This window comes from Elephas maximus, chromosome 8 (genome assembly GCF_024166365.1).
Source record: "Elephas maximus indicus isolate mEleMax1 chromosome 8, mEleMax1 primary haplotype, whole genome shotgun sequence".
Lineage (NCBI taxonomy): Eukaryota > Metazoa > Chordata > Mammalia > Proboscidea > Elephantidae > Elephas > Elephas maximus.
The window spans coordinates 113,849,984-113,875,988 of record NC_064826.1 but is presented as its reverse complement, the minus strand read 5'-3'; the positions used below and the strand labels follow the sequence as shown (position 1 = coordinate 113,875,988).

Genomic DNA, 26,005 nt, shown 5'->3' with positions numbered 1-26,005 from the left:
GTATGTTTGTAATTTCTGGGAATTATTAGAGTCTATTTTTTTAATCTAATTATGAATAATTTGTATGTTAATTATTGAGTTAATGTCTTTACTTAGCCACCCGTACCTCTGCTATATATGTTGTAGTCATAATTGTTTCATTGAAAAAAAAATACCCCCATATAGGTCTGTTCTCCACCATTTTGTTTTAGGTTTGAGGGTAATAAGTCTTAGATCCACGTTAGAGTACACCACCCCTCTGTCAGTTTGTCGTGCTGTGATGCTTTGTGTGTTGCTAGTATTTCAAATAACAGCAGGGTCACCCATGGTGGACAGGTTTCAGCAGAGCTTCCAGACTAAGACAGGTTAGAAAGAAAGGTCTGGTGATCTACCTCCAAAAATTAGCCAGTGAAACCCTATGTATCACAATAGAATAGTGTCCAAAATGAAGCTGGAAAATGAGCCCCCTAGGTTGGAAGACACTCAAAATACACAGTGGCCCTAAGGGACTGGAGAATGCCAATGATTGTGAAGATTGCACAGGACTGGGGAACGTTTTGTACTTAAGGTCACCATGAGTTGGAGCCAACTCGACAGCAACTAACAACAACAACAACAACATGTTAGAGTTATTGTTTGTAAGACAGAGTCACTGTGGTAACTCAGAAGAAAAAGTGGATGAGTGAAAAAGAACTACATTCAGCTTAGAGACCATGTCTCTGGGGCCAGGTTCAATATTTGCCCCTTTGTTGATGTCCTTTACCATCTCAACTATCAACCATATTCTCACTTTCATAAAAAACGGCGAAAGTGGTACTCGTCTCTCTGGCCTCAGGACCCGAATGAATGAATAAACACAGAGATTGTCTTTATTCTTACTTCCAGTGCTAAGAAACCATGTTCTTTTTTATCCAAGCACTAAAAAACTAAAAGATTGCTTATACGATCATGGGTTTGACCTACAGTCTTCTCTCCCAGGTGAGAATTATAGCTACACAATTGCTGCATACGCCTGTCAAGTATGAATTCCTGCAAATGGGCCCAGCACATAGTACGTGCTTTAAGAATGGTTCCCTTTCTCAAGTCCCCAAATGTTTTTCTAGGGTATGTTCTAAATTATATCTATGCAAAGGTTGGATTTGTAACTGGAAGATTATGAAGAAAAGTATTTCTGTCATAAAGTATTCTGTACAAAATGTAGGTTGCTCTTTGTTAACAATAAGCACTGTTGTTTTAAAGTTAGGTTACCCCTAACTAAGTTTCTTTTGGGGAAGGGATAAATTTGGAAGAGGATAAAGGTTGTCTCATCTGATAGGAGGAAAGTACCATGGAAATTCATGATCTTGGTTGGAGATGCAGCAGTGCCCTTCGACATACTTATTGTTCATTTTTGCAATAAGACAAAACTCACAGGGCTGGCAGGAGGCTGTTTGGTCCTAGTGATGCCAGGTTGGCTTCAGTTGGTAGGTGAGGAATCTTCAGGTTGGTGGTTGTTCAGACATGGTGGTTAGGGTTAGTGTAGCAACTTGGACTCCAATCAGGAGAGACCTAGCCCTTCCTCTTGAGTCCTACACGATGGAGCGAGATGATTGTACCGCTAACCATTTGGGTGGGGTCCCATCCATATGCAGGGTTGGGTAAAATGACCCAGATCACCAAATTGGCCCTGAAGACTGGAAACCTAAGCTCTGTGTAGAACCTGCAGCTTCCAGGTCTGCTTCTTGGAACCCTCTCCATTTCAGACAGTACAAGGCCCTAGCATTCCCGTCTTGGTCTGAGGACATAGCGCTGGTCTGAGCTGGAAGCTGCTCTCATTTATATATGGACACACCCATCCATCAATGTTGTTCCCTGAGGTCATGGGGAAGAGCCCTGTGCATGACTTCTGGGTGCAGAGGGAGAGTGGGGCCGGGCAATGTGAGCATAGTTGACCTGAGCCTGCTAGTATCTAGGACTCCCCTGGAGGACCTGCAGCTTGCACTTTAACGCTAGCTCATCCCGGTCAATCGGTGAGACTGAACAGGTAGCTGCAGGTTCTTCAGCTAGCTGCTGAGCTCACGTGGGGAAGTGTTTTGTTTTTAATTTGGCAACGTTCACTGCACTATGTGGGTGTAGTGTGAGACATAGGTACAAGATAAGGTGATGACTTAAAAGAGGGAAAATGACCAGCTCTGCAGATGTTAGTTCCAAAGATGACTTCCCAGAGAGGAAGCGTTGGAGCTAGATATAAAGTAAGTAGGAGTTTACCAAATGGTGTGCTTTTCCAAGTAGTCAGGACAGCATGGATGAGGCCTAGAAAAACAAACGAGTGGTGAGCTCAGGGGATTGCATGACCGAGCTTTCCTTTCTAGGATCCCACATTATTTTTGTCCATTGTGTTGAGGCAGGCCTGGTGGTTAGTTGAGTGAGGTTGGTCAGTGATCCAGGCCAGACATCCTGGGAGTGACCAAGGGACCAGCAGGTAGTCACATCAGTGCCTCTGGGATGTGAGGCCATCGGTTGTTAACCAGACGGTAGGTTCATGGGGTGGGATTGGGACCACTTCTGGCCCTGGAACCGGGTCATCTGGCAGGTGATGAGAGCATTAACATGGTGAAGGCAGAGATCTACTATGTGACCTGGGTCCTGCAAGGGGGCCCAGGAACCTTGTTATCATGTGGGAAGCTCTGGCTTAGAACAACCAGGGGATTGTGGCCAGCATGAGGGTTCTTGCTCAGGTACTACTAGTGGGGAACGTACTGGTATCTAAGGGAACTGGCACAGCTTTGCCACTTGCTGTCACCAGCCTAGCTTCGGCTGGGAACTAGGGCAGGGCTAGGCCTAAGATAAGGGTGACTAGGAACCAGCGTGGGGCACAGATGGAGGCAGAAGTAGGTGGCAGGAGGTGAGGCCCGAGAGGGACATACTCCTGGTGCTCCTGACTCTAAGCATCAACGCAGAATTTTGAGAAGTGAACAGGTCTCCAAAAAGTCAGGTCAGGATTTCCAAATATTTAATGACAGTAGAACTCACAGGCAGATTCTGGATAAAGTTGAACCTTTAAGAAAATAGCAAAACAGCCTGTGTGCATTTGTTTTGAGCAGAGCTCTGTGGCCCAAAAAACCCACTGCCAGGGAGAGTGAAATTCCAGATCCAGAGAGAGTAAGACATGCGTTGTTTCCAGGTCAGTGATCTCCCCCCCATTTGCCAGGATCCTCTCCCTCAGGCAGAAGGGAGCTGCTGAGGCTGACACAGGGTCAGCTGCCTCAGTGACTGACACCTTCTTAATTGTGCAGTCTCCACATCTTGCTCTGTGGTCTTGCTGCCTTCCTGGAGCCCGTCCTGGGGCATGGCATAGGACTTAGTTCTCTCCTTCTTCCAAATTCCTAAACTCAAATGGTATTTTCTACTCCTTCAGCCTGGAGTACAGCCTGGGTGGGGGGTGGTGCTACGCTGCACCCCTTCCTGGAGGACAGACACCAGTATCTGGCCATCTCACTCCTCTTTGCTATATTTCCCTTTAGATGGGATGATCTGTATTTTATCTGCAGTGAAAAGCCTGGCTTGCCATCATGTAATCCACACCATCTGTTCTTTGTGGCTCATGCCCAGAGTCCTTCCGGTTGAAGGCTTTTGAAATGCAATAAACCATGTCTCCTGAAACTCAAGGTCTTCACTTTTAAAACTCAGAAAGCTTTTCTCACCCTGCTTGCTGGATGTATCCACCCTTGAAGCAAGGATGCTACAGGCTGACTGGGGGTGGGGGGAGGTGGCGGGTGGGCAGGAGGAGAGAAGCAAGGAGAACAGCAACAAACAGAAACACAGGTCATTGATGCTAAAGAACCTGTCCTGCCAAAACTGCTGCTCAAAAACATGGTGATCGATTTTTGTTGCAAAACTGACTCTAACTTGTAAGGCGAACCAGGTCAAGGTTTTGTCCTGGGTTACTCTAGAGTAATGGTTATGTTTCCTTTCTTTTCTTCTTTGCCCAGTGCGTGTGCATGCACGCATACATGACTAAGGCTTGACTCCCAGGCAGGCCAACTTTGCTCCAGTGCCTGAGAATCATATTCGTCTAAATCGAAATTGAGCTTTTGCTTGAAGAAATAACCAGGCTGTTCACTGGAGGTTTCAGGAAGCAGCTGTGAGTGTGGTCTGTGTTCTTTACAAAAGATGTTTGAATTATGGATGCGGACAGGAAAGTCAGCCCAGCCTCCCTGCCCTGGGGGAAGCAGCAGACTTAGCTTGTCAACATCCCCCTCCCCGATTTCCAGTGTCTTTTAAGTGCATATCCCAATTCAGTGCCTGCTTCTGGTGGCTGGATCTGCAAGTGCTGCCTAGCTCTGGGTTGGCCTAGATGGAAAATCTCCCATTGTGGGGTTTCTAGGAAATACTATCCGCACCAAGCCCTGCCTGAGTTACTGTGGGAGGGTTCAGTTGGCAGTGCGGTCTTGCCAGAGTAGAACGTGTATTATGCCTGGTTTAAATGGCCCCGGTGGTAGATCTGAAACTAATGGGTGGAGAGTGCAGAGAAGCAGATTGAAGCCCAGTGTGTAGAAGAACATCATACCACTGGGCAATGGAAGGGAATGGCTCACCATGGGTTCAGGAGTCAGTAAGCCCCGTGGGAATAGTAGTTCTGCCTCTTATGAATGGTCAGTTGCCTAACCCCTCTGAATCACATTTTCCTCATCAGTAAACACGAACAATAATCTTAGTAGCTGTTTTTAGAGTTGCTGTGAGAGTTAAATGAGATAATGGAAGTACAACTCCTGGCATTGTGTCTGGCCCTGAGAATAGTCTGCATTTCCTCTCCCTTCACTCTTTTCCTTCCTTTCCTGTTTTATCATTTTTTTTTTTTTTTTTAACCAGAAGCATAGGCACTGATCCTTGCTGGATTGGGTGGCTACTTGGCAAGGCTGTGGAAGAGGGATTCATTTATATGATGAGTGGTTGGGCAAGAATTTAGTGATGTATTTACTTTAAAAAAACAGGAACCTTTCTTCAAAAGAAAGTTTAAAGCCCAACATGTAGACCACTAAAGAACAGAGCTGCTCTGGGTAGTGTTCAGTGGAAGGGTAGAAGCCCTACGTGTGTGTTTACACCTGAAGAAAATCTACTCAATACCCAGGGCTCCTATGTCCACACTTGAAAAACCACTGCACTGTGTAATTTTTTAACATCCCTAAAACATTTGAGTGTCTTCTTGGGAAGTCTGGGGGAGAGAAACATGCTTGTGTCCAGTAAGGACGGCTGGAGGAATGACCTGGTTGGATGGGCTTGTGTTTCAGGTGTCTCCCTGCGAACGGTGCCGCTGTGAAGCCAGCGGGGAAGTGCTGTGCACAGTGTCCGCGTGTCCTCAGACGGAGTGCGTGGACCCCGTGTACGAGCCCGACCAGTGCTGCCCGATCTGCAAAAACGGTACGTGAGACGCTGTCTGATGCCAGTGTGCTGCCCACCCAGTATGCCCATGAGTTCTCCACTCTGCTTCCCAGTAGATGAAATACTTGTGGATATGTGAGTTTCAATAAGTGTACACACAGGCTCGCATACATATATATGTAATCTTGAGGCCACAGGGAGTTGTTCCACAGTGAGGCATTCTCTCTGTTATTAGTTACGGAAGTTAAGAAGTTCTTTAGGGGAGAAATTCAATTTCCACTGTCCAGAAGAGTCACTTATTTTAATTTAACTGTGTACTTGCAAAGCACTTTCTCTCTTTCCAAGACAAATCAAACATGCTGGTTGGGCTCATTTACTTTTCATTACTAACTAAATTAAACTTGGAGCATAATTGAATATTTTTCATAAGCAAATTAGGCAGGAAGAGAGCCTCCTTTTATTCTCAGTGAGAGTGGTGGATCAAAAGCTCTGTCTGCATTATTAAAAGGAGATGGCAGGATGTCCTTGATCATAATTTATCTAGGGAGAGTGTTTCCTCATGCTGAATGAAGAGAATTACTTCATACTTAAGGACTGGGGGCCATTCTGGGCACACACTTTAAGGTATTCTCCCTGGGCTTGAGAATTATTACTTGAGAGGACAGTTTGAAAAAGAATTTGAGTGCAGTTTGGAAGAGAGTGGACTCGGGAGACGCCACCACAATTGTCAGGTATTGGAAATTCTTGCCTGGAAAGAGGGATTGGGCTTTGTCTCTCTTGTTCCAAGGCCTGGAGCTAGGACTTATCAGTGGTCTGAAACAATTCTAGTGACCGTGGTCTGAGCATCTCCAGGAGGGATTTCCCTGTTGGTGAAGCGTTTAACGTACCGTGCTATAAACCACAAGTTTGGTGGCTTGAGTCCACCCAGAAGTGCCTTGAGTCCACCCAGAAGTGCCTCAGAAGAAAGGGGTGGTAATCTACTTCCAAAAGATCACAGCCATTGAAAACCCTATGGACTGCAGCTCTATGCTGACCCAGAAGGGTTTGCCATGGGTAGGAACTGACTCAGTGTCAACTGGTTTTGGTTTTTGAGCATTTCAGTGAAGGAATGGGCTAACTTGTGAAGTTTTCAGCTCTTCAGTTGTAGGGTTGTTAGACCAAAGCTTGATAACCATGTGATGTGGGCTTTGTAAGGGGGAGACATTGGATGGATGGTCAGACAAGGATGCTGTTAATGTCCCTGGCAACTCTGAGATTCTGTAGTCATGTCAGTCAAAATTGTGTGGGCTCTGAGCTTTTGACCAGGTAGCCACAGATAGTCAGATTCACCACAATAAGTCATCAAACTTTTGAGGTAAATGAATTGAAAAAGAAATAAATGTTATATTGAAGAAGAATAATACTGAAAGTACAAGATCACTGTATTAGAGTGTGAATTATGGGTATAATAATTATGGAGATGAGGTATGTGCAGTCGTCTGAATGTACGTGGACGTGTCAAAATACTGCTAATATAGAGTACATTTCTTATGGGGTTTGCTGTTCCTTTGTGTGTCTTGATTATGAGAAATGGAAACCATGAGGTATGAGTCCATTAGACTGAGAGGTAGGACACTTTTGAGCATGAACTACGTGCTTTAAAAAAAACATAAAATCTCAATACAACTGTAAGACAATCAGTGCAGTTTATCTTCTGTCTTGTTGGTTGGAATAATAGGGGAAACAACTTCAGGGTTGGAAGCAGCAGCAGGTAGAGAGGCTGGAAGGGTCACAATGGGGCATAGAGTTAAGTAACCCTGGTGAGGAGTCCTGGGTGGTATAAATGGTTAAGTGCTCAACTGCTGACTGAAAGGTTGGAGGCTTGAGTTTGCCCGGGGGCAATCTACTTCTGAAAAACTAGTGATTGAAAAATCATATGGAGCACAGTTCTATTCTGAAACACATGGATTGCCATGAGTCACAGGTGACTATGGCAGTTGGTTTCAACTGGTTGGTGAGGAGCCTGAGTTGGTGCCTTTGGGTCTATTAAGAAATCATCATGGTGGATGTTAGGGCTACACCCTGAATGTGGGGAATGGGATTGGAGAAATAACCTCTCATTTAGTCAAATGATACTTAGCAAGTGGCTTAAATATGGATTGCTTGTATATTCAGTGTCTTAAGCATCCAGAATACTTAACACTGTCTTGTTAATTGTTCTAAGAAACAAAGTTTTGGCATTAATTAGCTGGGGAATCCCAGCTTGGGTGCTTACAAAAGATAAGGAGACATGGTTTTAATTTCCCAGGCTTTTTTCTTTGCCCTTTCCTTTAGAAAAAAATCAACTCTACAGAAAAGCTGAATGAAATGTACAATGAACACTTGTATATCCTTCACTGTGTTTAATTGTTGTTGATGTTTGCATGTTTGCTTTATCTCTTTCTTTGCTCCCCTCCCTTCCCATCTCTCTACCTAAACCAACACCACCATATATTTACTTATTTTTTCTCTTCCATAATACACATGGGATAGCTTCTACTTATACTACCACCAACGTGAAACCTACTAGGTAAAGGTCAAGGTTTTTTTGCCATTTTTTTTTTTCTGTTAGAATATATACCACTTATGGTGTAGAAACAGAGAACTATGTTTAAAAATTGTTTGAATTAATTATTTAAACCTGTGTGGATATGTTAAAACATTGTACAGATTTAGTTATTTGCTTTTGTTTGTATTTTTTTGTCATTTAATGTATAATTTTATTTTTTGAATAAGTAAATATTATTTGAATTAATTCTTTAAACCTGTGCGGATATGTTAACATTTTATAAAAATTTAGTCATTTGCTTTTGTTCATATTTGTTTTGTTTTTGGTCATTTAATGTATAACTTTATTTTTTGAATAAGTAAAAAATATTCAAAAGTAAAATCTATATAAATAAGGTATACTCAGAGATTCACAATGTTTTAATATTGCATTGATGGTTTGGAGAGAGAGGAGAAGGTTATTGCCTTGATGGTAAACTTCTAAATGTTCTTCTGTTGCCTCTACACTTTGGATGGTAGCAGGGGCTGATGGATTTTTGTGGTGGCTCATTAGAATAGATTCTTAGAAGGAGGATGAACATGTTTCTTTTAAAGACTATATTTCCATTACAGCAGGATCAGTTTTAAAAAGTTTGGTCTAATTATATCAATAACATCATACTTCTAGAAATACACCTAAAAATAAGTGTAAATTTGTCTAATCATACAAGTACTGCTCAGTTTTGTTATAACATATTCATCAGATAGAACTTGGTTTTCAACTGTGTCTAGTTATAGGGTATTCTGACCTTGACAGGGCAAATGCTGTTTGGAATTCTTAGTCAAAGAGATTTGCTTGGAAAAAAAAAAACAAAACATTTTGTATCAGAAATGAATGCTCTGTAATAATTCACAGAGTTTAATGAATAATTTACAGTAGTCTAACTTTGCCTCCCTTCACAAGAAAACAATGTCTTGGTAAGAAAAAATTATATGTCTGATATATTACAGACTAGAGGACATCAAAAATGGATGCTTTATATGAAATTAAATGCTTGGATAGACTCAGCTTGAGTGAAATAGGGAGGTTCTAACTCTTGATCTCTGCGGGCTGCCCTTTGCTCCTTACACTCTAATGCATTGACATATAGAATTAAATAGCTCTTTCTCCCAGCAGAGGGAAAATTACAGTTCACTTGCTAGCTGCCAAAGTCACTTGCATCAAAGAAGCAAAATTTTTAAATCAAGAATGCCTTGAATATAAATAAATGATCACAAATCAAATACAGCTTAATATATTCACTTTGTTGACTTGTATAGATCAATCTCTCAAGGTTTTTCTTTTGATAAAGTGGATGTATGTGTGGCAATGTCTCTTTTTTTTTCAGTGATATAAATAGTGAGTGCTATATTGGCTTTCAAGAATTCAGGTTTTCTCTGGTGATGTATGTACGTCAAAGGTTTCAGGACATATTCCCTTCAACTCCCTAGATACGCTTGTGAACGTTAAGTGAGGCACGAGGCTTCCAGGCTTAAACATATATTGGCTTTCAAGAATTCAGGTTTTCTCTGGTGATGTATGTACATCAAAGGTTTCAGGACATATTCCCTTCAACTCCCTAGATACGCTTGTGAATGTTAAGTGAGGCACGAGGCTTCCAGGCTTAAACATTAGGGATCAGAAGACCTTCCTTCTGCATGTGTGTGCATTCTTACTTTATGAAAGAGAGCTAAGAAAATTAGGGCATCAGTGTTGAAATGTGAGGGCCTTGTAGGGACTAGTGTCTTAGGCTGAGTTCTCTAGAGAAGCAAAACCAATGATGAGTGTGTGTATATATATACAGAGAGAGAGAAAGACAGAGAGAGAGAGAGTGAGAGATTTAGCTCAAGGAAGTGGCTCACATGGTTGTAGAGGCTGGCAAGTCCCAAGTCTGTGGCTTAGGCATCAGACTGGAGGCTTCTAACTCATGTAGCTGCGGGGGCTGATGAACCCAAGCTTGGCAGGTCAGACAGTAGGCCTTTGGTTCACAGGCTGCAGAGTTCAGCACATCCAAAATTTGGCAGGTAAGCTGCTAGCTCAGTTTCCAGGAACCAGAGGTCAGATGATGATGAGCCAGATGCAGGATCCAGAGCAAGCAGAAGCCAACAAGCTTTTCCAGAAAGTCCATATATATGGGATGCAGGCCACATCCCCAAAGAAACTCCCTTTCAAGTGTTTGGCTGCTCATAGCAGATCTCATCATGGAGGTGATTATATCATTACATAACTGCCAAACTACTACATAACTGCCAAACCACTGAAAATCATGGCCTAGCCAAGTAGTCACACAGCCTTAACCATCACAATTAGCTATGCTTAAAAGTGGGATATGGTACCCTGAGGGGGTATGTATACCAATAGCACAAAAACATTAGATATGAAGATTGTTTAGCTCGCCGAAGTACCCAGTGCTCTTTGACAACATGTATTTACAGCTTTATTTTCATGAGAAAATAAATCTGGTTATTTTTAAAGGAAAGGCAACACTAATTATAAATTCTTTGAAGGTAAACACTGAAACTTCAAATTATTAGGAGTAGTTTCATGGAAAATATGTCCAAAGCACTGACTAAGAAGTCGGCAGGGTTTTGTTTGGTTTCATTTTCTGTGTTTTTCAAAACGTAGAAGGATAAGATCATAGTCAAACCTCATTTAGACAGACCTGAAGATTTGTGTGTGAGCGTGTGTGTGAAAGTGTATGTGGGTAAGAGTGGGTATGTGTGTCTGTTCATATGTTTCATTCATATAGAGCTCCTTCCCACCACAAAGAGAAGCCTAGTGCCATTGAATTTACTATTGAATTTTTCCAACAAATATGCAGTATCTCCACACTTGAAAATTATAAAGCTTTATTGAAGACCTAAGTAAATGTAGGGATATACCATGTTCATGAGTCTCTGGGTGGCACAAAAGGTTAAGCGCTTGACCCGTAGCCAAAAGTTTGGTGGTTCAAACTCAGACAGAGGCACCTCAGAAGATATGACTCAATGGCAACTAACAACAACAACCAAGTTCATGATAGGAATACTCAGTATTGAAAAGGTGTTAGTCTGCCCCAGATCAATCTATTGATCCAACATAATCTCAGTAAAAAGGCCAATTTTGAGGAAATTACCAAACTGATTCTAAAATCTACACAGGAACACAAAAGTTAAAGAATAACCAGTGAAACATTGGAGAAGATGAACAAAGCTGGAAAACATACAGTTTTGAGGTACTGTAAGTCTTGATATCAAGACTTATTTAAAGTTAGAGTAATTAACATACAATGGTATTGTCCCAAAGACAGACAAACTCACAAATAGAACAGAATAGAGTCAGAAAAGGCCCACGTATATATGATCACCAAGTATATGACTAATTTGATACTTCAGTAAATGGAGAAAAGGGTGGTCTTTCCAATAAATAATTGGATAGCCATATGGAGAAAATAGCTATCTTGACTCTTACCTCACACTCTACAAAAAATTAATTCCAAATACATTATAGACCTAAATACAAAAGTTAAAATAGTAACACTTTTAGGGGGAAGCATAGAACATCTTTTTGACTTTGAATAGGCAAAGATTGATTTAAAAGGATACAAAAACCACTTACTATAAAGGAAAAAATGATAACAGTGGATGGTATGAAGAGCCTTTATATGACGAACCTCTGTTCAGCAAACATTATTAAGCTTGGAGAAACACTATCAATAGTGAGAAATAGACTAGTGATAGTGGAGAAAATATTTGTAATACAGGTATGTGACAAATGACTAAACAATTCCAACAAATCAATATGGAGAATACAACTAATAGAAAAATGAGCAAACAATTTTGAATTTTAGTTTAAAAAGGGGATATTCAAATGACCAAAAGATACATGAAACTCGTTTAGGTTCAGAGAGTAAGATTGGCCTTGCCTTCTGTGGATTCCAATGTCACTTCAATTTGCAGAGTATTTGCTGTGCTATTTGGATGTGGCCCTCACATTTCTCATTGATAGGCTATAATTTATAGAGTACTTCAGTTCTCAAAGTTTCTTTGGATGTGTTCTGCATATGCATGTAGTTTGGGACTGAACCTGGGACTTAAGTTGGTTCATGTGTAAAACTGATGTCTTTTCTTACCAGGATTTTCTACTTGTTCTCTCAGAGTTTTACCTGTGCAACGGAACCTACTTTGGGACAAAGAGATAAAAATATAATGAGGATTTCCGACACTTTGTATACATCAGTGCTCTAATTACAGACCAGTTTTCCCTGCCAGTGTCAGGTACCAGGGCTGCCATGACTAATGCTGTAATATTTCAGTTCCATAATAGGATCTGACTTCAGTGCAGAGCCATGGAAGAAGAAGGGAAAAAGAAAAAGAGGACTTCATGTTTTATATTTTAGTGAAATTAGTATAGTATTAATCTGAAGTAGATTGTGATAAATTAAGATGCATGTTGCAATTCCTAGAGCAATCACCATAATTATTTAATCTGTATGTTGAGCAAATAATCCGAGAAGCTGGCTTGTATGAAGAAGAAGCAGCATCAGGATTGGAGGAAGACTTATTAAAAACCTGCGATATGCAGATGACACAACCTTGTTTGCTGAAAGTGAGGAGGATTGAAGTACTTACTGGTGAAGATCAAAGACTACAGCCTTCAATATGGATTACTCAACATAAAGATAACAAATATCCTTACAACTGGACCAATAAGGATCATCATGATATATGGAGAAAATATTGAAGTTGTCAAAGATTTCATTTTACTTGGACCCACAATCAACACGCATGGAAGGAGCAGTCAGGAAATCAAACAGCATGTTTTACTGAGCAAATCTGCTGCGAAACACCTTTTTAAAGTGTTAAAAAGCAAAGATGTCACTTTGAGGGCTAAAGTGCGCCTGACCCAATCCATGGTATTTTCAGTCGCCTCATATCTTTTCATATGCATGGGAAAGCTGGACAAGGAACAAGGAAGAAGTAAGAGTTGATGCCTTTGAATTATGGTGTTGGTGAAGAATATTGAATACACCATGGACTGCCAGAAGAACACACAAATCTGTCTTGGAAGAAGTACAACCAGAATGCTCCTTAGAAGCAGGGATGGCAAGACTTGGTCTCATGTACTTTGGGTATGTTATCAGGAAGGACCAGCCCTGGAGAAAGACATCATGCTTGGTAAAGTAGCAGGTCAGTGAAAAAGAGGAAGACCTTCGATGAGATGGATTGACACAGTGGTTGCAACAATGGGCTGTAACATAGCAACGACTTTGAGGATGGCACAAGACCAGGCAGTGTTCTGTTGTGTTGTACATAGGGCGGCTATGAGTTGGAGATGACTAGATGGTGCCTAACAACAACAACAGAGCAATCATTAGGAAAATCAACAGAGGAATTAAAAATGTCACATTAAAAAATATTTAACTTAAAAAAAGCAGTCAAAAAGAAAAACAGGGACAAAAAGACAGGAAACATATAGAAAACTAATAGAATGTATATGCACGTAACAGCTGAGCCCCAAAATACATGAAGTACAATTGACAGAATTCAAAGGAAAACCAGAAGAGTAAATAATTAGAAACTTTAATAACCAATTCAGTAATTCATAGGAAAATTAGACATAAAATTAGCAAGGATATAGATTGCTTGAATAAGACTTATGAACCACTTGACATAACTGACATGTATGAACACTCCACTCGATGACTGAAGAATACACGTTCTTATCAAGTGAAGACAGACATTCTCCAAGGTAGCCCATATGGGAGAACATAGAACAAGTCTCAGTAAATTTAAAGGACTTAATCATACAAAGTGTGTTCCTCAAACACAAATTAATTCAACAAAACTAAGTTAGATATCAACAACAGAAAGGAATCTCGGAAATGTGTAAATATTTGGAAATTAAATAGTGAATTTCTAAATAACCTATGGGCCATGAGGAAATCACAAGAAAATTAGGAAATATTTTGAGGTGATAAAAACAAAAACACGAACATTTCAAAATTTGGGGGATGGTGCTAAGATAGTGCTTACCCTTTGTCATTGAGTCGATTCAGACTCATATCAACCCTACACGGCACAGTAGAACTGCCCCATAGGGTTTCCAAGGAGCAGCTGATGGATTTGAATTGCCACGCTTTTGGTTAGCGGCCGAGCTCCTAACCACTGCACCACTAGGGCTCCAAGGCAGTGGTTAGAGGAATATATATAGTTTTAAACATCTATATCAAAAAGGAAGAAAGCTCTAAAATCAATAATGTAAGCCTACATCTTGCTGCTGGTGTTTTTAGGGACTGTGAAGTCAATCCCAACTCATAGTGACCCAATATGACAGAGTAGAACTGCCCCATAGAGTTTCTTAGGTTGAAATCTTTATGGAAACACATCACCAGGTCTTTCTCCTGTGGAGAGTGAGTTCAAACCACCAGCCATTTGGTTAGTAGCTGAGCGCTTAACCATTGTACTACCAGGGCTCCTTGCTTTCACTTTAAAGAATGAATAAAAACTATGAAACACACCACAAACATGCAGAAGAAAGAAAATGATAGTTTTTTTTCAAAAACCAATGAAATAGAAAATTGAAAAAGTTTAGAATAGTTAATTCTTTGAAAATTGTATCTTTGAAAAGATCAATAAAATTGACAAAGTTTTGCTAAACTGACCAAGAGAAAAAATCAGAGAAGATTCAAATTAGGAATGGGACATTGTTACTGGCATACAGAAATGAAAAGTATTATAAGGAAATACTATGAACAACCTTATGCTAACAAATTAGATAAGTTGGAATAAATATATACTTAGAAAAACAAAAATTACTAAAACTGACTCAGTTCAGTTTTCAATTGCCCTAAAACAAATAAAAAAGAAAATTAGTAATCAAAATCTTCCCACAAATAAAAGCCCAGGTATACATGACTTTACTGGTTAATTCTAACAAATATTTAAAGAAAAAATAATACCAATCCTTTACAAATTCCTTCAGAAAATACGGAAGAAAGGAACATGTCTGTTTATTTTGTGAGTTCATTGTCACCCTGAAATTAAAACCAGACAAGGGCATCACACAAAAAAAGAAAACTACAGGCCAATATTTCCCATGAATGTAGATAGAAAAACCCTTAACAAAGTATGCACAATCTGAATCTTGTGTAAAAGGATGATACATTATAATTGAATGGGAATTACACCAGGAATGCAAGGTTGGCTTAATATATGAAAATCGATTAATATAATATAATGTATTAATAAGTTAAAGGACAAAAACAAAATGATCTTCTCAATAGATGCAAAATCCAATGCCATTTATGATTAAAGCACTCAACAAAATGAGAATAAAAGGGAACTTTCTCAGCCTCATGAAGAGCATTTATGAATAACCCACATCTGATGTCATACTTAATGGTGAGTGACTGCATGCTTCTCCAACACTCTTAAGATCGAGGAGAAGAAAAAGATACCTACTTTTGCCACTTCTATCCTTCACTGTAGTGGAGGTTCTGCCTAGTGCAATAAGGAAAATAAGAAGAAAGATGATAAAGGGAATTAAAAAGGAACACTACCTTTATTAGGATATGTCATGATCTTTTATGTGGAAAATTCTAAGGATTACAAACACACACACACACAATTAGAATAAAGGAAAAAAATACAATACAAATAAATATAAAAATCAATTTTATTTCTCTATACTTGCAACAAACTATCAAAATGAAATTAAGAAAATTATTCCATTTGTAGTAGCATCAAAAAGAATACTTGGGAACAAATTTAACAACTACAAGTGTTAAGATTTGTACACTTGAAAACTATAGCACGTTGCTGAGAGAAATTAAAGAAGATACAAGTAAATGGGCAATAAACGTCACATTCATGCGGTAGAAGATTTAATATTGTCAAGACGATGGTTCTCCTGAAACTGATCTATAAATTCAATGCAATTCCCATAAAAACCCTACTTATTTTTTTTGTAAATTCCCATAAAAACCCTACTCATTTTTTTTTGTAGAAATTAATGAACTGGTTCTAAAATTAATATGGAAATGAAAAGAAGGTAGGATAGCCAAAATAATTCTGGAAAAGAAGAACGAAGTTGGAGAATTTGCACTATCCAATTTCATAGGATGTTGTAAAGCTATAATAATTAAGACAGCATGGTATTGATGCAAGGATAGACATATATATTAATGAAATGTAATTGAGAGTCCAGAAATAAATCCTTGCATTTATGGGATCTATTGATTTTCAACAAAGGTACCAAGACACTTCAATGCAGAAAGAATATTCTTTTCACCAAGTGGTGCTGGGATAATTAGATTTCAACAAAAAAAAAAAAAAAAAAAAATTTTACCTCACACTCGACGGCAGTGGGTTTTTAATGCAAAAATTAACAACAAAAAAAAGTACCATAGACCAAAATGCTAGAGCTTAAACTATGTAACTTTTAGATAAAAAAGATAGGCAGACATCTTCCTGACCTTAGATTGGACAAAGAATTCTTAAATTCAGCACTAAAATCATTGTCTATAAAAGAAAGAAAAAAGAGATAAATTGGACGTCATCAAAATGAAAAATGTCTGCATTTAAAAAGACACCATTAGGACTGGGGGCCAAGATGGCTGACTAGGTAGACATTACCTCGGATCCCTCTTGCAACGAAGACTCGGAAAAACAAGTGAATCGATCACATACACGACAATCTACAAACCCTGAACAACAAACACAGATTTAAAGAGTTGACCTAAGTGACAGAGACAGAGAACGAACAACTACGGGGAACCAGCGACTGTTTTCGGAGCCTGGAGCCAGCATCCCAATCAGGTAACCTTGGCGCCGGGATTAGGACTGGGCACAGGGGAGCTGAACACAACATCTGTGACGGCGCAAACACGGGGCACAGCCCTACCCCCCTGAACTGACCCCGGGAGGGGGCCCAGCCGGTCTGCGTGGGCGGCGCGGTGACGGGGCTGCTGAGAGGAGAAGTCGCCAGGAGGCAGTGACTGGTTTTGGAGCCGGGAGTGCAGCATCCCAGCCGGGGAACCTTGACACTGGGCTGTGGACTGGCAGCGGAGGAACTGACCACCGCTTCTGCGGGCCAGACCCTTGGGGGCAATCTCTACCTAGCCAGCACACACAGGTGACACGCCCGTCGGGAATCTCAGATAAAATAGTAATCCCAAACAAGATAAGCAACTTTAGCTATATCCTGGGGTGCTACTCTCTCCTGTTTTCCTGAACCCTCCCCTCCCCTTCCCAGGCGGCTTCATTAACATTGGAATTTCCTGAGCCAGAGGGAGAACGGCTCCAGCTCCGAGGCTTTTCTTTTCCCTGTTTTTTTTTTTTTTTTTTTTGGTCTTTTCCTAACCCATTCTTCTGGACTGAGAGAAGCAACCACAAAAAACCCAGGGACCAAAAATCCTTCCCTAATTGGACTAAAAACACAGAACCATATCTTGGGCTTTCATCTCTACAGGGAACAAAGTGGCTATTACAATGCAAAGGCATTTCTGATAGGGATCTGACTGCATTTTTTTTTAGCGGATTTACTGGAAAAACAAGTTTCCCAGGTCTGATATCTTTGCGTATTCAACAGAGCCCTAACTGACCCACAGCAGGGAACTGAGGGCTGAAGCTCCCCCCAGACCACCTAGCCTTTTGCCTTAGGGGTCTAAGGAGGGTGACACCTACCAATCTGTAGAGGTACTTGCATTGGGGGCCTAAGGTACAGCTGCGGAGCCCTTCCACCAAGGTGCTTTAGGAATAGAGACACACCTACCTCACTGACACTTGGGAGAAGCCTGTCAGCATCCTGCCCCCCCTGGAGTGTGAACCCTAGCTGCTAATAGAATCTGGTGCACACAACTATCACCACTACTTCTCAAGGTGGATAGGTGTTAGGGTGCAGCACACACCTGATGACCCAAAATCAGATTCTACACAAGAATAGTGAATAGACTCAGGCATATATATCTGGCAACAGCCCTAAACAGCTGATAATAGGTCATAAGTAAGTCAAGGGCTACAACAATCAAGACAGCACAATCTAGTAGCCCATCCACGTATATTGAAAGAAAACAAAACAAGATAAGACTCAGTGAGCAAACACAGAATAAATCACTACAATATCTTACTGATGGCTCACAGACAGCAGTCGATATCAAACCACATAAAGAAGCAGACCATGACAGCTTCTACAACCCCCCCAAAAAAAGAATCAAAATCTTTCCCAAATGAAGATACAATCCTGGAATTATCAGATACAGAATATTAAAAACTAATTTACAGAATGCTTCAAGACATCAGGGATGACCTCAGAAATTAAATAAGGCAAACTGCAGAAAAAGCCAAGGAACACACTGATAAAACTGTTCAAGAACTCAAAAAGATTTTATTCAAGAACATAGTGGAAAAATTGATAAGTTGCAAGAATCCATAGAGAGACAGCATGCAGAAATCCAAAAGATTAACAATAAAATTACAGAATTAGACAATACAATAGGAAGTCAGAGGAGTAGACTCGAGCAATTAGAATGCAGAGTGGGAAACCTGGAGGACCAGGGAATTAACACCAACATAGCTGAAAGAAATCAGATAAAAGAATTTAAAAAAATGAAGAAACCCTAAGAATCATGTGGGACTCTATCAAGAAGGATAATTTGCGTGTGGTTTGAGTCCCAGAACAGGGAGGGAGGACAGAAAACACAGAGAGAATAGTTGAAGATCAGCTGACAGAAAATTTCCCTGACATCATGAAAGACAAAGGGATATCTATCCAAGATGCTCATCAAACCCCATTTAAGATTAATCCAAAAAGAAAAACACTAAGACATATTATCGTCAAACTTGCCAAAACCAAAGATAAACAGAAAATTTTAAAAGCAGCCAGGGAGAAAAGAAAGGTTTCCTTCAAGGGAGAATCAATAAGAATAAGTTCAGACTACTCAGCAGAAACCATGCAGGCAAGAAGGCAATGGTATGACATATACAGAGCACAGCAGGAGAAAAACTGCCAGCCAAGGATCATATATCCAGCAAAACTCTCTCTGAAATATGAAGGTGAAATTAAGATACTTACAGATAAACACAAGCTTAGAGAATTTGCAAAAACCAAACCAAAGCTACAAGAAATACTAAAGGAAATTGTTTGGCCAGAAAACCAATAATATCAGATACCAGCACAACAAAAGGTCACAGAACAGAACATCCTGATATCAACTCAAATAGGGAAATCGAAAAAACAAATTAAGATTAATTAAAAAAAAATGCTCAAAACAGGGAATCATTGAAGTCAAAATGTAAAAGATCACAATAATCAAAAACAGGGACTAAATACAGGTGGCATAGGACTGCCATATGGAGAGGGAAGCAAGGTGATATAGGACAACGCAAGTTAGTTTTTACTTAGAAAAATAGGGGTAAATATTAAGGTAACCACAAAGAGGTATAACAACTCCATAACTCAAAATAAAAACCAAGAAAAACGTAACGACTCAGCAAACATAAAGTCAAATACTATGAAAATGAGGATCTCACAATTTACAAAGAAAAACGTCTCAGCACAAAACAGTAAGTGGAAAAATGAAATTGTCAACAACACACATAAAAAGGCATCAAAATGACAGCACTAAACACATACTTATCTATAATTACGCTGAATGTAAATGGACTAAATGCACCAATAAAGAGACAGAGAGTCTCGGACTGGATAAAGAAACATGATCCGTCTATATGCTACCTACAAGAGACACACCTTAGACTTAGAGGCACAAACAAACTAAAACTCAAAGGATGGAAAAAAATATATCAAGCAAACAATAAGCAAAAAAGAAGAGGAGTAGCAATATGAATTTCTGACAAAATAGACTTTAAACTTAAATCCTCCACAAAGGATAAAGAAGGACACTACATAATGATAAAAGGGACAATTGGCCAGGAAGATATAACCATATTAAATGTTTATGCACCCAATGACAGGGCTGCAAGATACATAAATCAAATTTTAACAGAACTGAAAAGTGAGATAGACACCTCTACAATTATAGTAGGAGACTTCAACACACCACTTACAGAGGACAGGACATCCAGTAAAAAGCTCAATAGAGACACGGAAGACCTAATTACAACAATCAACCAACTTGACCTCATTGACTTATACAGAACTCTCCACCCAACTGCTGCAAAGTATACTTTTTTTTCTAGCACACATGGAACATTCTCTAGAATAGACCACATATTAGGTCATAAAACAAACCTTTCCAGAATCCAAAACATCGAAATATTACAAAGCATCTTCTCAGACCACAAGGCAATAAAACTAGAAATCAATAACAGAAAAACTAGGGAAAAGAAATCAAATACTTGGAAAATGAACAATACCCTCCTGATAAAAGACTGGGTTATAGAAGACATCAAGGAGGGAATAAAGAAATTCATAGAATGCAACGAGAATGAAAATACTTCCTATCAAAACCTCTGGGACACAGCAAAAGCCGTGCTCAGAGGCCAATTTATATCGATAAATGCACACATACAAAAAGAAGAAAGAGCCAAAATCAGAGAACTGTCCCGACAACTTGAACAAATAGAAAGTGAGCAACAAAAGAATCCATCAGGCACCAGAAGAAAACAAATAATAAAAATTAGAGCTGAACTAAATGAATTAGAGAACAGAAAAATAATTGAAAGAATTAACAAAGCCAAAAGCTGGTTCTTTGAAAAAATTAACAAAATTGATAAACCATTGGCCAGACTGACTAAAGAAATACAGGAAAGGAAACAAATAACCCGAATAAGAAACGAGAAGGACCACATCACAACAGACCCAACTGAAATTGAAAGAATCGTATCAGATTATTACGAAAAACTGTATTCCAACAAATTTGCAAACCTAGAAGAAATGGATGAATTCCTGGAAAAACACTACCTACCTAAACTAACACAATCAGAAGTAGAACAACTAAATAGACCCATAACAAAAGAAGAGATTGAAACGGTAATCAAAAAACTCCCAACAAAAAAAAAGCCCTGGCCCAGATGGCTATACTGCAGAGTTCTACCAAACTTTCAGAGAAGAGTTAACACCACTACTACTAAAGGTATTTCAAAGCATAGAAAATGACGGAGTGCTACCTAACTCATTCTATGAAGCCACCATCTCCCTGATACCAAAACCAGGTAAAGACATCACAAAAAAAGAAAATTACAGACCTATATCCGTCATAAACATAGATGCAAAAATCCTCAACGAAATTCTAGCCAATAGAATTCAACAACATATCAAAAAAATAATTCAGCATGACCAAGTGGGATTTATACCAGGTATGCAAGTTTTTTTTTTTTTTTATGCAAGGTTGGTTTAATATTAGAAAAACCATTAATGTAATCCACCATATAAATAAAACAAAAGACAAAAACCACATGATCTTATCAATTGATGCAGAAAATGCATTTGACAAAGTCCAACACCGTTTTATGATAAAAACTCTCACCAAAATAGGAATTGAAGGAAAATTCCTCAACATAATAAAGGGCATCTATACAAAGCCAACAGCCAACGTCACTCTAAATGGAGAGAGCCTGAAAGCATTTCCCTTGAGAAAGGGAACCAGACAAAAAAAAAAAAAAGGATGCCCTTTATCACCACTTTTATTCAACATTGTGCTAGAAGTCCTAGCCAGAGCAATTAGGCTAGACAAAGAAATAAAGGGCATCCGATTGGCAAGGAGGAAGTAAAATTATCTCTATTTGCAGATGACATGATCTTATAAACAGAAAATCCTAAGGAATCCTCCAGAAAACTACTGAAACTAATAGAAGAGTTTGGCAGAGTCTCAGGTTATAAGATAAACATACAAAAATCACTTGGATTCCTCTACATCAACAAAAAGAACATCGAAGAGGAAATAACCAAATCAATACCATTCACAGTAGCCCCCAAGGAGTTAAAATACTTAGGAATAAATCTTACCAAAGATGTAAAAGACCTATACAAAGAAAACTACAAAGCACTACTAGAAGAAATTAAAAAGAATGTACTTAAGTGGAAAAACATACCTTGCTCATGGATAGGAAGACTTAACATAGTAAAAATGTCTATTCTACCAAAAGCCATCTATACATACAATGCACTTCCGATCCAAATTCCAATGTCATTTTTTAAGGTGATAGAGAAACAAATCACCAACTTCATATGGAAGGGAAAGAAGCCTCGGATAAGCAAAGCATTACTGAAAAAGAAGAAGAGAGTGGGAGGCCTCACTCTACCTGATTTCAGAACCTATTATACAGCCACAATAGTCAAAACAGCCTGGTACTGGTAGAACAACAGGCACATAGACCAATGGAACAGAATTGAGAACCCAGATATAAATCCATCCACATATGAGCAGCTGATATTTGACAAAGGCCCAGTGTCAGTTAATTGGGGAAAAGATAGTCTTTTTAACAAATGGTGCTGGCATAACTGGATATCCATTTGCAAAAAAATGAAACAGGACCCATACCTCACACCATGCACAAAAACTAACTCCAAATGGATCAAAGACCCAAACATAAAGACTAAAACGATAAAAATCATGGAAGAAAAAATGGGGACAACCTTAGGAGCCCTAATACAGGGCATAAACAGAATACAAAACATTACCAAAAATGACGAAGAGAAACCCGATAACTGGGAGCTCCTAAAAATCAAACAGTTATGCTCATCTAAAGACTTCACCAAAAGAGTAAAAAGACCACCTACCAACTGGGAAAGAATATTCAGCTATGACATCTCCGACCAGCGCCTGATCTCTAACATCTATATGATTCTGTCAAAACTCAACCACAAAAAGACAAACAACCCAATCAAGAAGTGGGCAAAGGATATGAACACACACTTCACTAAAGAAGATATTCAGGCAGCTAACAGATACATGAGAAAATGCTCTCGATCATTAGCCATTAGAGAAATGCAAATTAAAACTACGATGAGATTCCATCTCACTCCAACAAGGCTGGCATTAATCCAAAAAACACAAAATAGTAAATATTGGAGAGGCTGCGGAGGGATTGGAACTCTTATACACTGCTGGTGGGAATGTAATATGGTACAACCACTTTGGAAATCTATTTGGCATTATCTTAAACAGTTAGAAATAGAACTACCATACAACCCGAAATCCCACTCCTCAGAATATACCCTAGAGAAATAAGAGCCTTCATACAAACAGATATATGCACACCCATGTTTATTGCAGCTCTGTTTACAATAGCAAAAAGCTGGAAGCAACCAAGGTGTCCATCAACAGATGAATGGGTAAATAAATTGTGGTATATTCACACAATGGAATACTACGCATCGATAAAGAACAGTGACGAATCTGTGAAACATTTCATAACATGGAGGAACCTGGAAGGCATTATGCTGAGTGAAATTAGTCAGAGGCAAAAGGACAAATATTGTATAAGACCACTATTATAAAATTTTGAGAGATAGTATAAACTGAGAAGAACACATACTTTTGTAGTTACGAGGGGGGGATGGAGGGAGGGTGGGAGAGTGTTTTTTACTGATTAATTAGTAAATAAGAAGTGCTTTAGGTGAAGGGAAGGACAATACTCAATACATGGAAGGTCACCTCAACTGGACTGGACTGGACCAAAAGGAAAGAAGTTTCCGGGATAAACTGAATGCTTCAAAGGTCAGCGGAGCAAGGGCGGGGGTTTGGGGACTATGGCTTAAGGGGACTTCTAAGTCAATTGGCAAAATAATTCTATTATGAATACATTCTGCATCCCACTTTGAAATGTGGCGTCTGGGGTCTTAAATGCTAACAAGCGGCCATCTAAGATGTATCAATTGGTCTCAACCCACCTGGATCAAAGGAGAATGAAGAACACCAAGGTCACACGATAACTAAGAGCCCAAGAGACAGAAAGGGCCACATGAACTAGAGTCTTACATCATCCTGAAACCAGAAGAACTAGATGGTGCCCAGCTACAACCGATGACTGCCCTGGCAGGGAGCACAACAGAGAACCCCTGAGGGAGCAGGAGATCAGTGGGATGCAGACCCCAAACTCTCACAAAAAGACCATACTTAATGGTCTGACTGAGACTAGAGGAATCCCGGTGGTCATGGTCCCCAAACCTTCTGTTGGCCCAGGACAGGAACCATTCCCAAAGACAACTCAGCAGACATGAAAGGGACTGAACAGTGAGTGGGTAGGAGAGAGATGCTGATGAAGAGTGAGCTAATGATATCAGGTGGGCACTTGAGACTATGTTGGCATCTCCTGTCTGGAGGAGGGATGGGAGGATAGAGAGAGTTGGAAGCTGGCAAAATTGTCACGAAAGGAGAGACTGGAAGGGCTGACTCATTAGGGGAAGAGCAAGTGGGAGAACGGAGTAAGGTGTATATAAACTTATATGTGACAGTCTGACTTGATTTGTAAACGTTCACTTGAAGCTCAAAAAAAGTTAATAAAAAAAAAAAGACACCATTAACTACTTTAAAATACAAGCCCCAGACTGTGAGAAATGTATTTGTAAATAATGTATCTGATAAAGGACTTGTGTCCAGTATCGCACTAATAAAGGGGTAAGGTGGGAAAATCTCACCTTCATTCCTAACTGCCTGGTTAGGATCAACATGAATCCATTTCCCAACTGGAAATGGATCCAGTCTTCACCTCTCAAGTCTCCATTATTCTTGTCACCAGCTACTCCAAGTGGCACACTATCTTATCCCTGGCTGCCTGAGCCAGGTCAAAACACACATTAGAAAGACCCTGTCCTTTACATCAACTATCTGTGCAGCCATTCTCTGAATAAGCCACACCAAGCTAAGTCAGAGTTCACAAGTCAAAGAGACTCTGTCCTTCTGACTGCCAAATAGGCAAATAATAGCCTCTTCTGGCCTTAATCACCCCCTGTGGATTCATTAATCATCTAGAATGGTTAACAGAATTCACAGAGACTATCTACACTTACGATTACCTATTTATTATAACCAGAAAGGATACAAACAAAGAGATGCATCAGGAGAAGTTTGGTAGGGGCCCCAGCATAAGGCTTTTATCCCTAGGGGGCACCACCCATTCAAAAGCAGATGTCCTCACCAGTCCAGGAAGCCCCCAAACTTCCATGTTCAAAGTCTTTTATTGGTTTCATTTCATAGTCATGATAGGGGCCTCACTGCATAGTCATGATCAATTGAATCAATAAGTGTGCCTGATTGATTGTATCATGCCCCTCTCCCTTCCTGAGCTTAGTTGCCAGGTGTGGCGTATATAGTCCCTACTCATTTGCACACTGTTAATTATTGACTGGCTGTGTTAGAAAGTAGATACCTTGATTGCTCCAGAAAATCCAAGGGCTATGTTTCAGGCCAAACTGAGTTCTTTGTATCACAAGTATATAGAGAGAATTCATGCAGCTCAATAAGAAGACAAACAGCCCAAGAAAAACTGGGAACAGGATTTGAACAGATATTTCAGTAAAGATAAACAAATGGCAGGTAACTACCTGAGAAGATACTCAACCTCACCAGTCATTTGTTGTTGTGTGCCATTGAGTCAATTCCAACTCATTGTGACCCTATAGGACAGAGTAGAACTACCCCATAAGATGTCCAAGGAGCAGCTGCTGAATTCTAACCACTGATTTTTGGTTAACAGCCTGAGCTCTTAACCAGTTTGCCACCAGCGCGCCGTTATTAGTCATTAGGAAAACGGAAATTAAAGCCACACTTTTATTCCACTACACCTTACTACAAATACTATAATAAAATAAACAAATGAACAAAGAAAAAACTGACAATACCAAATGTTAGCAAAAATATGGAGAAACTGGAACCTTAATGCATTGCTGTTGGGAATGTCAAATGGTACACCCACTTTAGAAAACACTGAGCATTTTCTTAAAATGTTAAACGTAAACATGCCATATGACCCAACAATTCTGTTACTGAATTCTATTAAAGAAAATGACAACATCCATCTACACAAAGTTGTGTAGGCTAATTAATGTAAATAATCAATCCAAGTATCTATCAACTGGTGAATGGATAAATTAAGTGTGGCATATCCATACAATGGAATATTATTCATCAGTAAAAAGCAATAACACATGCTGCAACATGAATGAACCTCAAGAACAGTA

At 39.6% G+C, this 26,005-nt stretch overlaps 1 protein-coding gene across 1 annotated transcript in view; it reads left to right on the top strand.

Moving 5' to 3' along the window:
* The window catches only part of VWC2 (von Willebrand factor C domain containing 2), a 180,431-nt gene that overhangs the window by 33,879 nt on the left and 120,547 nt on the right, over window positions 1-26,005 (top strand). The window contains exon 2 of the mRNA XM_049893823.1: window positions 5,250-5,379. Coding sequence (XP_049749780.1) covers window positions 5,250-5,379 — 130 coding nt within the window. The remainder of the gene's footprint in view (window positions 1-5,249; window positions 5,380-26,005) is intronic.